General features: G+C 44.9%; 3 protein-coding genes across 3 annotated transcripts; 1 reads left to right on the top strand and 2 right to left on the bottom strand.

The window, feature by feature from the left end:
- Positions 1-183: 183 nt before the first annotated feature.
- Positions 184-9,896, top strand: MONOS_9978 (putative Activating signal cointegrator 1 complex subunit 3; the record flags this gene model as incomplete). Its single annotated transcript, XM_067880525.1, has 1 exon — positions 184-9,896. The coding sequence occupies one exon, from the start codon at positions 184-186 to the stop codon at positions 9,694-9,696; it is 9,513 nt and encodes a 3,170-aa protein (XP_067728180.1). The 3' UTR covers positions 9,697-9,896.
- MONOS_9977 (uncharacterized protein) lies at positions 9,890-12,753 on the bottom strand. Its single transcript, XM_067880524.1, has 4 exons — positions 12,627-12,753; positions 12,050-12,573; positions 11,415-11,984; positions 9,890-11,295 (listed from the first exon to the last, which is right to left on the bottom strand). Exons 1-4 carry the CDS (start codon positions 12,748-12,750, stop codon positions 10,576-10,578), a joined length of 1,938 nt encoding a protein of 645 aa, XP_067728179.1. The 5' UTR covers positions 12,751-12,753; the 3' UTR covers positions 9,890-10,575.
- A 67-nt stretch (positions 12,754-12,820) lies between these two features.
- Positions 12,821-15,784, bottom strand: MONOS_9976 (uncharacterized protein). Its single transcript, XM_067880523.1, has 5 exons — positions 15,485-15,784; positions 15,362-15,426; positions 15,234-15,308; positions 14,788-15,186; positions 12,821-14,682 (listed from the first exon to the last, which is right to left on the bottom strand). The coding sequence occupies exons 1-5, from the start codon at positions 15,729-15,731 to the stop codon at positions 12,874-12,876; spliced, it is 2,595 nt and encodes an 864-aa protein (XP_067728178.1). The 5' UTR covers positions 15,732-15,784; the 3' UTR covers positions 12,821-12,873.
- Between the last annotated feature and the right edge of the window lie 835 nt (positions 15,785-16,619).

The raw sequence follows: 16,619 nt of genomic DNA, 5'->3' as shown, positions 1-16,619 counted from the left end.
TACGCTCAATAGGTATATATATGATTCAATATTTTCGCTTAATGTGACTTATAAAAAATCGAACACAAACAAAGCAATGCAAATCAAATATCAGATTTTAAAAACACATAATGTGCCATTACAAAATTTTCTTCAAATATTGATCTTTCTTTTTTTTCTCTGTTCAACTGGTTTTTCGTTTAAATGTCATTTTCATCTCCACCTACTTCTCCTCCTTTATCGCCAGTTGTGCAGCAAGACTCGACATATATGCGTGAGCCTCCGCGATTGTCGGGGACTTTACGAAGATTATGTCTCCCTCAAGCCCAAGTGCGTTCTCATGAAGATCTTTTAGCACTTCGGAGACGTTATGAAAATAAAAAGAAGAAGGTTCAAACACCTGAAATGAATGAGGCTACATCATTTTCTTGGGAATGGCTTACAGTCGATCCTCATTCTTTGGACAATGCAACATCAAAGGCTCTTCAGCAAAAATACGACTCATTCATTACTTTAATTGTTAAGTTGTGGGGAGATGAAGTATTGACGGAAGAGGATCTGGAAGGAACTGCAAGGGCTCTGTATGATAGCCTTTCTTCGGGTGAAATTTCTCTTTCAAAAAAAAGGCAGAAAATTACGAATCTCTTTCACCGTGTAACTCAAACAGAACAAAATTCGCTTATATCTTTAGCAGAAGATCTTTTTCATTATCGGCAGAGATTTTTGGATGCTCAAATATCAAAGAAAGCAATGAAATTGATTACAGATGTTCGAATAACCCCAATGGCTAATATGTCCGCAAATGAATATGGAAAAGACATTTCATTTATGTGGGAAGGTCACACGTCTAATGATGTATTTTCAGTTATTCAACCTAAAACCGTAATTCATAAGTTTATTGCAGTAAACAAAGCCGTAAAAGAAGCGAAGAAGATAGCGAAGCAGAACGCCTCACTGACATCTGGAGATCTCAACGAACTTCTCCAAACATGTGTTGCATCAATCATTTCAATTAGAGGAAGCCAAAAAAGTCAAACTTCCAAATCATCGAAGAAGAAAGGAGCAGCACAAATTGATGATCAGTCGATGGGAATGGAGCCTGACGAGATGATGTCGATGATGAGGACACTTCTCTCGAGCGACCCGCGCTCCGAAAACGACGACACGCTGGCAATGGAGCTGCTCTCATTGCTTGGCGACGAAGGTGCTGAATTCGTCTCTGACCTTGTTTCGAAGCGGGCGGCCTTCAGAAAGTGCTTCGGCGAAGGAAGCAACGGCGTCATCACAAGCGATGACTTCGAAGACGGCAGTGTTTCTCCTCCTCCTGCTTCAAATGGATCCAAGACGCGGACTTTAGGCTATGGCGGTTCATTCTCCATCACCACCGAAGAGGATATCGCCAACAGGAATGCGTCCAAAACCGAGCGGCGGGTGCTGCAGAGAGGAATGGAGTCCGCGTTGAAGGGCATCACACAAGACCAGTGGGAGATGGCACTTGCGCTGGGCGTGGTGAAAGGCGGACCGCAGGCACGCAACTCGAGACTGGGGAGAGCGACGTCTCCTGCTCCGACAGCTGGCTCTGCTGCAAAGGACCCGACGTCCAAGCTGCTTCAGAGCATCGCGGCGGCGAAGGAGAAGGAGAAACATCGCGAGCGCTCAGAGTCGCCGAACGCGCTGCCGAAGCAGACAGGCATCTCGCTCCCGCCAGGCACACAGCGCCGTCCCTTCGATACGCCAAAGCTGGGCGCATTGGGAACCATCTTCGAGACGAGAAGGCGCAGAGCACTGGCTGCTGGGGAAGACGGGGACGATATCGGAAGACAGAACCACAGGCGTGGTGACGGCCCCTTCGGTGGCATGAGGCAGTTTGCGCTCCCGCACTTTGGTGTGGAGAACGAGACAGGTGGAGAAGAGATCATCTTCCCTGTCACACAGCCGGAGCCTCTGCAGGAAGGAGAGCGGCTGCTCCCCGTGGACGAGATCGATGCGTGGGCGCGGCCGGCTCTGTTTGGGCTGCAGCGGCTGAACCGCATCCAGTCGCGGGTGTTTGAGACGGCGTTCAGAACGAACGAGAACATGCTTGTCTGCGCACCCACGGGGGCAGGGAAGACAGTGATTGCTGTGCTTGCCATGCTCCGCACGATCGGGATGTTCTATCTGAACAAGGGAGACGAGATGCAGAAGAAAGGGGCAAACAAAGAGAGCAATGGGAAGGAAGGCCACAAGGCAGGATGTGGTGATGCGAGGGAAGGAGAAGAGATGGAGTGTGCAGCAGACGATGAGGTGCTCAGCACAGCCGAAGGATTTGGCGAAGACATGGAGCATTTCACAACTCCTCCACCAGTCAACACACCTCCTGTGCATTCTCTTTCTCTGTCGCCTGCGAGAAATAGCTCGCCTTCTTCAGACGCAGCAAACAGTGACGATGTCTACAGATCAACTTCACCATCTCCTAACAGATCTCAGTCATCTTCACTTTCTCCTTCCTCTTCTTCTTCTTCCTCCTCATCATCTTCTTCTTCTTCTTCTACTTCTACTTCTTCTTCTTCTTCACTTCACCAAGCACATCGATCCAACCTTCCCTCCAAGCAACCCAAAAACCCCTTCACTCCAAATCAATCCAAAAAGAACAAGAAAACCGCTCCCGTTCCTGCGCCTGTGAAGATGATCTACATCGCGCCAATGAAAGCACTGGCGTCTGAAATGGTGGCAGGGCTGGGCGCGCGCCTCGCCACACTCGGCCTCGTGACAAGAGAGCTCACAGGAGACACACAGCTCACTCCGCAGGAGATTGCCAGTGCACACTTAATTGTGGTCACGCCGGAAAAATGGGACGCCATCACCAGAAAAGGAGTGGATTCTCTGGCTGCTGCCTCGACTGCGCTGTTGATCATCGATGAGGTGCATCTGCTGAACGACGATAGAGGCTCTGTCATCGAGGCGATTGTGGCACGCACGCTGAGACAGGTGATGCAGTCACAGTCGATGATCCGTATTGTCGGCCTCTCAGCCACTCTGCCAAACTACCGCGATGTTGCTTCGTTTCTCCGCGTAAATCCCTCACGTGGATTGTTCTTCTTCCCGGACTCTTATCGTGCTGTTCCCTTGCAGCTGGGCTTTGTCGGGCTGCACATGTACAACTACACAATGGAGCAGCAGCGATCGTTCTTCAACGAGGCGGCCTACCGCATAGTGAAGCGTGCACTGAAGAAAGACGAGCAGGTTTTAGTGTTTGTGCACTCGCGTGCAGACACTGTGAAGACAGGACGTGCGCTGATTGCGTTTGCACAGGAGCAGAGCGGAGGGAGGATGCAGACGAGAGTGAAGTACAGAGCACCCGAGGCAAATATTAGAGGCATTAGGAACGGAAGGAGAAGAGGTAGGGCCAACGGTGTTTTGGGTGCGGGTGATGAAGACGAGGACTTGTTTGATGAGGACGATGAGTTCTGGGATGAAGACGAAGACTGGGAGAACCAGGCAGGAGAAGGCGAGGAAGTCAGAGGAGGAGGAAACGAAGATGAAGTGGACGGAGAAGAGGGTGAAGGGAATGGAGGAGCAAGGAGAAGAGATGGGATGCGAACAGGGCTGGAGCAGTGGGGCAGGGCGGTGCGGCGCATTGGAAACAGAGAAGAGATGCAGATGGTTCGGGATGGGATGATGGTGCAAGGCAGAGGAAGAGGAAGAGGTGGAAGAGGAGCAGCTGCGGGCAGAGGGCAAGGGAGAGGCCAGGGAAGAGGAAGAGGAAGAGGAAGAGTTCTGACGGATGCCGAGCGGAGAGAGCTTCGGAGGCAGAGGAGGTTTGAGCGCGATGGATGGAATGTTGCTGATAGAGAAGGAGCTGCTGGGGCAGGCGCTGGAGTGGGAAGAGGAGCAGGAGCAGGCGCTGGTGCAGGACAAGCGGGAGCAAATGGTGCTCGACCAGGTCAAGCAGGAGCAGAAGAAGACATTGAAGCACGAAACCAGCCAATCGACGGGGAAGATGTCAACGGCTACGATGCAGATGCGCTTGATCTATTTGTGCCTCATGTGGCATCAGACAAAATCTCCCGCTTTGAAAATCTTTTGAACCGCCTGCGGGCCGAAGACATTCCGATTCTGGCGCGGAATGGCGTGGCTGTGCATCATGCAGGACTTCTGCGGTCAGACAGAAACATCGTCGAAGAAATGTTCCGCGAAGGGTATGTGCGGGTGCTTGTGTGCACATCCACGCTCGCCTGGGGGGTGAACCTTCCCGCACACTCTGTGGTGATCAAAGGGCTCGAGTTCTACAACCCGAAAAAGGGAAAGATGGACGATATTTCTGGGCTGGACATTATGCAGATGGTGGGGCGTGCTGGGCGTCCGCAGTACGACACGAGCGGCGAGGCAACGCTGATCACGTCGCAGGAGAAGCTGGTGCCGACAATCCGCTCTGTCACGTGCTCTGCGCCGATCGAGTCGCATCTGATGGAAGAGCTGCCTGCGCATCTGAACGCAGAAGTGGCCCTGGGCTCTGTTGGAAGCACGTCAGAGGCAATTCGGTGGCTGCAGTTTACTTACCTGTTTGTGCGGATGAAGGCGAACCCGATGCAGTACGGTGTGCCGCGCGAGGTTGTCCAGGACGACCCGAACTTGGCGTCGTATCTGTTCGAGCTGGTGGAAAGGGCAGCTGTCTTTCTGTCGCGCCTGCGCATGCTGCGGTACAATCCACAGACAGGAATCATGGCACCCACCGACTTCGGCCGCGTAGGGTCGCACTTCTACGTGCACCCGGAGTCGATGGAGCTCATCTGCAACACCCTCACTCCCTCGCTCACTGATGCGGGTGTGTTCCACATGCTGTCTAAATGTCAGGAGTTCTCGCAGTTCAAAGAAAGGCAGGAGGAAAGCGTGGAGCTGAAACAGATTTCGGAGTCGTCGCTGTGTCCCATCCACATTTTGTCTGCAACTTCGTCCACAGCAACACTCCACATCGTGGGAGAACAGGCAGATGTGGTGGAAGAGCGTGTGCAGAGAGCAGGGGCAAGCGCAAAAGACGGCAAATCACAGGGATCCCGCTTAGCAGCAGGCAATGATGGACCCGAATTCAAGGCGAATGTGCTGTCACAAGCATACATCAGCAAATACCGCCCAATCATCTTCTCACTGCAGTGTGATATCAACTACTTGGGGCAGCAGATCCCGCGTCTGCTGCGTGCGCTGTTTGAGGTGGCGATGCGGAAGAGATGGAGCACACAGACTGCCAGGCTGCACGAGCTGTGTTTGTGTGCCGAGCGACAGATGTGGTGGTGGGAGCATCCACTTTCACAGATCACTTCCATCCCGCCAGCAGCGAAACGCATCCTGACTGAAAAGCGCATCGGCATTGAGGATATTTTGCAGATGAACGACGGCGACCTGTTCTCGATTCTGCACATCCGAAGCTCTGTGCAGCTGGTGCGGGATGCGGCGAAGCAGTTTCCGCGTGTGGCGATCGACTGTGAAGTGAAGCCTGTGACACACAACGTGCTGCGCCTGGACATTGCGGTGCATCCGCTCTGGCGCTGGGCGGCAGGCATCCACGGCGGGGCTGAGACGTTCTGGGTGGCAGTGGAAGATCCCCGCGGAGACGAGCTGCTGCACTGCGAGGCTGTCACATTCAGGAGGAATAGAGCGGGTGATAGGAACAAGAGAGGGAAGGGTGGGAAGAAAGGGAAAGATGATGAACCTTCTTCTTTGCCGTTCTCTTCTCATTCGTCGTACATGTCATCTTTCTTCTCAACCTCTGCTTCTGCTTCTTCATACGACCGGATGGACTTTTCAGAGTCAAGCGCATCTGAGGCATCTTCTTCTCTTTCTCCCACCTCACTCATCAGATTAATGCCAAACTCCCATCTCTTGTCTGTCATTGTCCCATTGCACGACCCAGCACCCGAAGAATACGTCATCCGGGTGTTTTCTGATCGCTGGCTGGGTGCTGAGCAGTCACTTCCAATTCTCCTCGCCCACATCCCGCGCCCAACTGGGATGATCTCTCACACATCACTTCTTCCTTTGCTTCCTTTGCCAGTCACTGCCCTCAAATGCCCACCGCTGGAGCGCACGTACCGCTTCTCGTACTTCAACCCAGTGCAGACGCAGTGCTTCCACGTGTGTCTCCACTCAGACCACTCTGTCCTGATGGGCGCGCCAACAGGCTCGGGAAAGACAGTCATCGCTGAGCTGGCCATCCTCCGCATGACAAGAGAGTACCCCGATGCCTGTGCTGTCTACATCGGCCCACTAAAAGCACTTGTCCGGGAGCGTATGGACGACTGGACGCGGAGGCTGGCGCCTGCATTGGGAATTCAAGTGGTGGAGCTCACTGGAGAAACAGTGCCTGATCAAAAAGCTCTTCAGAATGCACAGCTGATCTGCTCCACACCTGAGAAGTGGGATGGTGTGTCGCGTGCGTGGAACACGAGGAAGTTCGTCCAGCGGGTTGCTCTGCTGATTCTGGATGAGGTGCACATGCTGGGACAGGATAGAGGTCCCATCATTGAAGCTATTGTTTCCCGTCTACGCTTCATCGCTGCAAAAACAGGGAGGCCCATTCGAGTTGTGGGGCTGTCGACGGCTCTGGCTAACGCGAACGACTTGGCTGATTGGCTGGGCGTGGGCGAGGCAGGGCTCTTCAACTTCCGCCCGGATGTGCGGCCGGTACCAACCACAGTGCATATCCAGTCCTTCACTGGAAGACACTTCTGCCCGCGTATGGCAACGATGAACCGGCCGGTCTACAACGCGATCAGAGACCACTGCGGAGGGAAACCTGCGCTGGTGTTTGTGGCATCTCGAAGGCAGACACGTTTAACTGCAGAAGCAATTGTCACGTTCTCAGCAACAGACGAGCAGCCAACGCAGTTTCTGAACATGACAGAGGACGAGCTGAAGGAGGTGCAGCTGCAGTGCCAGGACAGCGTCTTGTCGCACTTCCTCTCCTTTGGAATCGGCTTGCACCACGCTGGTTTGGGCAAAGAGGACAAGTCGCTTGTGGAAGGTCTGTTTGCACGTGCCAAGATTCTCGTGCTGGTGTCCACATCAACATTGGCATGGGGAGTCAACCTTCCTGCTCGTTTGGTCATTATCAAGGGAACTGAATTCCACGATGCAGAAACCTGCACATACGTTCCTTATCCAATCACTGATCTCCTTCAGATGATTGGAAGAGCAGGCAGACCGCAGTACGACACATCTGGTGTGGCTGTGGTGATGTGCGAGGCAGCGCGGAAGGAGTTCTACCAGAAGTTTCTGTATGCCCCGTTCCCTGTGGAGTCCTCGCTCCACACTGCACTCCACGACCACATGAACGCAGAGATTGCGTCTGGTTCAGTGAAATCAGTTGCAGATGCGTGTGCGTACTTGTCATGGACGTATCTCTATCGGAGGATCCTGGCGAATCCGTCGTTCTATGGAGTGTCGAGCAATGATAGAGATGCAATCGAGGCGCATCTGTCGCTGATGTGTGTGAACACAATGAGAGACCTGATGAAGAGCAAGTGCATCTGGGTGAATGGACTGATGGACGATGCAAAACCACCGAAGATGATGAAGAGTGGAATGGCGCTGTTTGAAGACGATGAAGATGAAGACGAAGATGAAGACAACAGCAACAAAGCAGGAAGGCATTCATCACGCAAAAAGCTATTCACTTATGACTACTTTGAGATTGGTGGGGACGAAGAGGAAGATGGAAAGGCATTTGACTCAGCAGTTGGAATTAGCGAGAACGAAGATGGCGAGCAAGACGGCGTATACAATCTTTCTTTGGCATCGCCTGAAGAGTTTCCAGACTTGCCATCTGCGCCTTCTGCCTCATCAAAACGAGGAAGGAAGAACAAAGATGCAAAAGGAAAAGCTGCTCTGTCTAAATCTCAATCACAATCGCAATCTCAATCACAGCCTCAATCCAAAAAGAAAGGAGGAAAGCAATCAGACAAGTCCCAATCCAAATCCAAAGACGAGCGTATTGCAGAGCCAGTTCCACAGATTATATCACTTCCCTTGGGGAAGATAGCATCATACTACTACATGAGCTACAAAACACCCATCATGTTTGCCCGCCGCCTGATGGACGCCTTCACGCAGCAGAGAATCGAGCTCGGAGACACAGAACTCCTGGCCTCTCTCTCTCCATTCGCACAGGTCATGATCCACGCGCCTTTCACCACATACGCCAACACTCCCTTTGGCTCTCCGTTTTTCCGCTTTTCGTATGCGCTTTCAAGCGATGCTGCGATGATGATGCTGCCCCCAGCTGGTGCCAGACCCGAGGCTCCGCTCACCATGCAGCACTACCCTGCCCCTCTCTCCCACTTCTCCATCTTCGACGTACTGCTGCTGGCGGCGTCGGCGAAGGAGTTTGCTCTACTTCCCGTGAGGCACAACGAAGACGAGAAAGTGCGGGAGCTTTCGCAACAGCTCCCGTTCAACCACGTTTCTCTCCCTTGCGACTCTGCCCACTCAAAGACATTCTACTCGGTCGAGGCACACCTCATGCGGATGCCGCTGCCGTCGCCTGATTTCATCACCGATCTGAGAACTGTCCTCGGCTCACTGCCCCGTGTGCTCCAGGCGCTGATCGATGTGTCGGCAGAGATTGGCTTCTTGTACCCTGTCCTGCGCGCCTCAAACCTCATCCAGCTGCTTTATCACGCTTGCATGAACACTGATTCCACTCTCAGGCAGGTGTTCAATATCAACGCGATTGTTCAGCCACCAGATGAGGAGAAGAAGAAGAGCAAGAAGAAGAAGAAAGAGAAGAAGAAGGCGAGCGTAACCAGAAAAGAAGGTTTGATGGGATACGAAGAGATATCAGACGAGCAATTTGCAAAAGAATCCGAAGAGTCAGAGGAGGAAGAGTCAGAGGAAGAAGACAAAAGCAAATTCAACCAAGAAAAGGAACTGGATGTGCCTGAATGGGAGCGGAGTGTTGCTGTTGATAGAGTCGTCAGGCAGCTGTCAGAGCAGAACTCGATCATTTACCTGCCGCAGCTGCTTTACGTGGCTGAGAGAGACGAATCGAGGCAGAACAGACGCGATGGAGCTATTTCCAGTGAAGAAAGTGCAGACAACGAGAATTCCTTTGACCCTGGTGATATCAGAATCATCTCCCACCAGGCATCTTCTTCATCGGGTGCATATGCGCCTTACACAAGCAGCTCAGTTTCTATTCATTCGATCCTTTCTAGTCTATCTCTGTCTTCTAAGTGCATCCAAGAGCTGAAGACAATCATCGCTTCAATTCCTCGTGTGACTACTTCTTTCAGAACACACATAAACTTTGATTCGAAAGGTTCAATCATAAAGCCAACACTTCCAGAAGATACGACGAATCCTGTTGCTATTCTTGACTATGCCCCGTTTTCTGTGTCTGTAACACTCACTCGCACAAATAGATATCTGACATCCAAAGCGCATGCACCATTCTTCAACAAGCCCGTTCCGGTTGGCTTTATGGCGTTTGTGGGGAATCCAGAGACAGGAGAGCTGATGGCCCTGAGGAGAATGAAGTTTGGAAGGCAGATGCGCCAAGCAAAAGCACAGCTGAGCATTTGGAAGGGAAGTGTAGTGACTGAATTGAGAGAGGCTGCGAAGATTTCTGATGAAAAGAAGCGAGTCAGCGAGCAGAAGAGGATTCTATCACAGCTTCGTTTGTACATCACGTGTGACTCGTATTTCGGAATCGATCAAGAATACTCGTTGGATGAATCTCAGTGAAGTGGGTTTTCTTGGTTCGTTTTTGAAGTTATTTAGCAAGTGACTTTGTGTTATTCTAATTGCGTGGAATATTTAACATAAAAAAACTTTTTTTGAAGTTTTCAATCAGGTGTGCAAGTGTTGTTTAAATAAAGTGCATATATAATCACCTCATTACTCAATTTTTAAAACAAAAAATAAATATGTTCAAGTATCATTAATGATTAAGTTCTTTTTTCTTTGGTTTTTAATAATTAACCTATTTTTAATTGATTTGTATCTTTGAAAGATGAAAGAATTTGAAACGCAATGAAACGAGAAAAAGAAAAATGCGAATATAATCACAATTTCAAATGAAAAAAAGAAAGACAGTCAGAAAGTTTTTTTAAAAATAACAATAATAAAACATTTAATTTCTTAGAAAACAAGGAAGAAAGAATGAAGAATGACATTTTGGAGATAATCTGAACAAAAGTTGAGTCGAGTGCAGCTTGAAGTGAAGTGTGTATAGTGGAACAAGCCGATAACAATAAATGAAAAAAAACAAAATGAAATTAAAAATAATAAAATAAAATAAAATAAAGCATCAAAAAACGAACGCTTTATGATTACAATACAATTTTTTCTTAACAAACGCAAAATGCAATAAAGTGCATTGAAATAGCTAAGTCAACTTAAAACCAATCAAGCGAACAGTATACCATACTGCCAATATTCCACAAAAAAGACAATTATCAAACATTCCAAAAAGAGAAAAAATAAATAAATAAATAACGTAAATAAATAAGCAAATAGCTTCAGAAGACTTTGTTGTGAAGTGCCAGACAAATCAGCTAATATCTACAACACTCAACGATTATTCAATGATAATCAATGAAATTCAATTATTCTCAATTATTCTCAATAATACTCTGCAACTATCATCCCCCTCATCGGATCCTGCGCCATCTGGTTCTGCTGCATCATCAGCATCTGTTGTTGCTGCTGTTGTTGTTGCTGCAACTGCTGAAGCTGCTGTAATTGCTGATACTGCTGCTGTTGCTGTTGCTGTTGCATATAAACAGCTGGTGAGAGTGGCTGTGCAGATCTCGGCGACAGCTGTGGCAATGCTTGCCCATATGGATTCTGCGCAAGTGAAAGTGGGGCAAGCTGCGCAGCTGATCCAGACGTCATCATTGGAAACATGCCATTGGGACTCCCAGCAGGGCCGGTGCCACGCGGGGACATTGCATTCGCCATTGAGTTCATTCGAATTAAGTGTTGTGATTTCTGCTGTTCGTGCAGCTTGGTGAGCTCAACCTGAGACCGCAGGTGAGCGTCTTCCTCGGATTCGGTGCTCGACAGGACGCGCGGAGAGATCGGGTGAGGTGACACACTCGGCTCCAGGTCGAGGTTGGTTTCCTGCACACCTGAAGAAGAAGAGAAGGAGGAAGAGGAAGAGGAGGAAGAAGGAGATGCAGAATCATATGAAGAGACTACTATAGGTTTGTTTGATTTCGTTTTCGTCCTTTTGCCTTCGGTGGATTCATCATCACTATCATCGTCTTCGCTGTCAAAGTCATCGTCATCATCTTCATCATCTCCATCTGATTTGCTCTTGTTGATGTCTTGTGGCTTTGGCTGAAATGAATCAAATGAAATTTTTGTCATAGAAATTTAAATAAGAAAACAATATATATTATGCAAAATACATTTCAACAAAAAAACAGTGAAAAAAAAATAAAAATTATTTCACAAACTTTGCCAAACGACGTTGCAATGTAGCCTGAATAGCCGATAATCTGAAACGCGCTGGCAATCGTATAAGCCGAAAACAACGCAGCGATAATCATTTCCTTGTTCCAAAAGATGTTGATCAGAAAGCGGAGCCTGTTTGTAGACAGGCCCTTGGAACACATGGCCTTTTCAGCGTCAGTCAGGCCACCGCACATGCTCTCTGCATAATTTGTGAGGAAATAATACTCAATCAAATGCGGAGCCCTGTACTGCTTGCCTTGCACCAGCAGGACGGCATTCACCACCACATATGATGCCTCAACAAGAACAACAATCACCTGAAATATCCCTTCGACATAGCGAATGTTCCACCGAAGCTTTTCGATGCACGAAGAAGCTAAAGTGATCACAAGAGAGAAAATGCCAATGGCACATTCCACAACCCCCAAACCAACAAAAATCCACATGAAAATAGTCTTCACAAGTTCGAAGTGACTTGCATCTATTTGCCCGCCAAATGGAAATATGAAAATTGTTGTAATGTGAATTGCAGCAAGAATAAGTGGAATAAGAGAAGATGAAATTCCAAATGACTAAAAATTGAATGAAAAAGTTTGTTATTTTTGATGAACTTTTAATTTAAATATTTAATATAAACCTGATGAAATAGCCTTTTTCCTACAATTGGCTTTGCAAGTAATGGGGTGAAAATGGTCATTAAACCACAAACGCATGCGCAAATTGATACGCAATAATACATGTTTCTATTTTTTATAATTTGTTTTGCTGAATCTGTAAGTCCATCTCCAAGCAAATGCAGAGATGAAGAATTCCCAATGCTACTGCTATCAACAATCAAATTTGTTTGCTCGTAAAATCCGCAAATTAATGAGTAAAGACCAAAATATATTGCAAAAATTGCCACTGTTTCTTGCACCACAATATGAATTGTCATCATTCGTTGGAAAGCAGGGCGATACTTTGAAAAGCAAAATCCGATTGTCCCAATAATAATAAAGACGCATATCACCCCAGCTCCAATGATAGTGATAAGTTTTACAAAAAGACCATAGCCTGCTGACGCTTTGAGTAAAATGCCAAAAATCATCAACGCAGCATATAAAAGAAAAATGAAAACGGTATAAAGAAAATATGCAAGGCGTTTTTTCCAAAATTTGTCTCCTTTTACAATAAATAAAATAATTGTCAAATTTCAACAAAATTCGAATGAAAACCTTTGGTTGGATCTGCATCCTTGAGAACAAGATCTGCTATTCTCGAAGCAGATTTTTTAAGTGTTCCAGTTTCCGTATTTTGTAAAGGAACACTTGGTTGTTGAATTGGTGTTTCAATACTCATCTTATGGGAGTGATTCTGAATGTTTATTCTTATCTAATTTTTTTTTCAAAATTAATTGTAATTTAAAATCCAGTAATATAGAATATGTAATAATTGTAATTTAGATAACAAAAAATTAAAGCTTTAATGGTGAAGTGGAATTCCAGGAAAATCAGGTGACATTTTTATCTCATCTGATCCATCGTTGAGAAGATTAAACATATCATCATTGTCATCATCATCTTCTTCTTCTTCTTCTTCTTCGTTGTTTTGTTCATCCTCTTCCTCAAATTCGTTATTTGTGATTTTCATTTCTTCCCCCTTATTTGCGCTGCCTTCAGCCTCAGTCTCCTTTTCAGCACGAGAACTGCTATCAGAAGTGTTTGAGTGAAACGGAACATGAAGAAAAGAAAACTGATACTTCGAAAGCGGCGGGCGGATGAGATACGACACGTGGAAGTGGCGGCGATGGATGGCGATCCAGGCTGACACAAAAAGAGAGAAAAGCTCAACTGGAGTGGAATTGTGGAGTGGATGTGATTTGACTGCATTTTGTGTGTCAGAAGAAGAAGAAGAAGATGATGATGATGATGATGATGATGAGCTTTGTTCTGATAATGTCCTTTCAGATGAATCACAACTGTCTGTGTGATAAGAATCTGCAGATGTCAATTCATCAGGAGGAGAAGGCAGAAAGACGTCGGGTGTCTGCATAAAGAGCTCTTTCACATAAGATGAAGCAGATGAATGCAATTCAGGAATAGCAATCACTGGGAACAGGCGGGGGAAGGCAGTCAATGAAGGCGGAAGTGCAAAATGAGATGAAGGAATATTTGAGGAAGAAGATGATGAAGATGATGATGAAGATATTTTCGATTGAGAAGCAGAGGTCTGCTGACACAAAGGTTTGTATTGTGAAAGATGGGCAAGCCTGTCGATTTCCTCTTCCTCTCTCCTTTCTCTCTCCAAAAGCTCCATTTCAGCAAACACATCCGCCATGTGAATTCTTCCTTTGCATTTTTCCTCTTTTTGTTCTTTTTCATTTGATGATTTGTTCTTCAGTTTCTCCTTCTTTGCCTTCATTTCCTCTTCCTCTTTCATTTTTCTTTCCTTCTTCTTTTTTTGCTTCTCCTTTCGCTTCAATCTTCGCTTCTCCCGTTTTTCCTCCAAGCTCATTGAAGCGTTGTTCTCCAAATCACCAGCTGCTTTGCCTTCTTTCTCAATTGACTCATTTGTGATCTTCTTTTCATCTGCTTCATTTCCTTCTTGTTTTGTCTCTTGCTCTTTCTCTTGCTGTTTATTCTGTTGTGCCTCGTTTCCTGCTTCCTCATCTTTTCTCTCTTTTTCCTCTTTTTCCTCAGAGCTGTCTTCATTTTCTCCATCAATCTTTTTGTCCAGCCATTTGAACAGCTTCTGTGAAATCGTGTCTAAAAGTTGAGATTTGGCTTCGCTGGAAATCGTCTTTTCTGTGCTTTTTGTTGATGACATCAGCGAATCCGATTCGACAGCATTTTTTTCATTGGCAGTTGTCTTTGAAGTTGTATTATCTGTAGTTTGCTGCTTTTCCTTTGTATTATCTGGACAATTTGAAACTTGACTCTTTCTGCAGCTCATCATATTCCCAATGGATGACAGAAGAGGAAAATATCTTGTGATCACAAATTTTTCAATAGACAAAATAAATTCCAAGTCCTTTTCTCTGCACCGCTGTTGAAATGTGTCTGGCGCTGGAAACTTCAGCTTTTTAGGTGGATTTAGCTTTGTGGACGTGTTGGCAGTTGTTTGTGCAGACGAAGACTGAGAAGCTGGAGCGGTTGTGCTTGCAGAGCAGGAAGGTGCTTCTGTTTGAGATATACCTGGGTCCGTTGGCGTCACCATTGAATACGCCGAAGACCTGTGCTTGGGACTCATTCCGATTGTTCGAAATTTGCTCATTCGAAACATCCTTTCCCTCTGATAATAGAATTAGACAATTCATTGATCAGAATAGAAAATCAATTTTTGTAAAACAAGATTTTTTTTTTAATTAAAAGTTCATAATAAAAAATTAAATCATACCTGAATGTGTGATTCCCGTTTAAAAATCTCCGCTTGTGCAGTTGTAATCCACACCATTATCATCATTAATAATATCTCATTAAATATTTTATCCATTTCATTTGTCATAATCTCTCCCTCGCACTCAGCATTTTTCTCTTTTTCTTCATCGATGCTTTCTGTGCAGTGCTTAGCATCAAATTTTTGGTTCAATGCTAAAAGCGTAATATTCAAAGCTTTTACGTGTTCTTCTGTTGATCTCATCATTTCTATTCCAATCTGCCTCCACATCACAGGATCTCCGCGATTCAAACTAAGTCCTTGTGTGTATGCTTCAATGGCCAATTCAATCTCACCCAGATTGCCATATGCTTTCCCCAATTCCTTAAAACTGTTAAAATCAATAGTTCTTGTTTGAACCTTTTCAAAAAATAAAAATGAAGTTATCAAAAATCAGGAAAACTAACATTTTTAATAAGATATTTTAATGAACTTTCTGGTTGGCCAAGTCTGTTATGACATCTTGCAATTAAGTCACATTCCTAAATTTTTAATCCTTGAATTAAATATGTGATTGATAGTTTTATGAAAATACCTCTTTATGAAGAGCCTCTACGTGCTCCTTCCGAGTTACGTTTTCAAGACTTTCAATGAATTTTTCTAAAATGATATAAAGTTCCATAACTTTTCAGGAAATTTTCTTTTCAAAAAATCAAACCTTTGCAAAAATTGGATGAAGCCTTTGCCATTTCCAACTCATTATTCGACAAATGAATAGCTTCTAGCGGAGTTTTAAAATACCATTCGGGCTCAACAAGTGCAACAGTTGCAGTGGACACTGTTTCAATTATTTTATTATCATCTGAAGAGCTCATTTCTTTTTCAGTATTTTCGTCATCATCTTCAAATATGCTTTCTGATGGAAATGAGAATGTTTCTCCATCATTAAATTCATCATTTTGCATCTATTTGCGTTTTAAATAAGCAAATAAAAGATTTTCGTAATAAATATCTTATTATGGTTGTAAATGAACAAAAATTCTTTTTCCACATATATTTTGTTATTTTGAAAACTTTCGAAAATTATTGAATTTTATTTTCAATATTATTCCATTCTTTTCTCAACTTATTATTTTTTTTCAAAACAAAAAATATTTTTTATTTTCTATATCTTCTGTTAAATTTTATAATTCAACAATTTAGAAAAGATATATTGAATTAGTGGTAAATTGGAATGTTGCGACCAATTAAAAAAATCCAGTGATAACGATTTCTTTTTCAATTCCTTCACAATTTTACACCATTTATTATTCAAAATTGGTTTACATTTTATTCAAAATTAATAAAAATTGTATATTTTTCAAAAATAATTTTTTTGTGATAAATTGGGTTTTTGTTGAGTATCGGAAAGCGATGAAAATGTTATATTCAGTCAATATTCGAAATACAGATGAGAAATTGAACCTCTAAATTTGTTATTTGAGAATAAAAATTTGAATTTCTGATTTTTCAGAAAAAAAATTATCTTCATGGAAATCGGAAATTTTGTATATATATTCACCTCACATGTTGGATTACATATTGTTTTATCCAAATATATTATTCACATGGGGGAAATAACGACTTTCAAGCTTTTTATGCACAAAGCATGAAAAAACTGTTTCACTAATAACATTATAAAACTTTATCAGATTTTAAAATAAATAATATTATTGTGACTGTAAACAAACTTCATTGATGTTATAACATTATGTTTTGCGACCTCACACGTATTTCTAAAAATAAACCCATTTTTTTCAAATTTTTTAATCACAAAAAGTTCATCAAAGGTTCATAATTTTTCAAAGAAAATG

The sequence above is a fragment of the Monocercomonoides exilis genome (assembly GCF_001643675.1).
Source record: "Monocercomonoides exilis strain PA203 chromosome Unknown scaffold20-1493094, whole genome shotgun sequence".
NCBI classification, from domain to species: domain Eukaryota; phylum Preaxostyla; order Oxymonadida; family Polymastigidae; genus Monocercomonoides; species Monocercomonoides exilis.
This window is presented reverse-complemented; position numbering and strand designations above follow the sequence as displayed.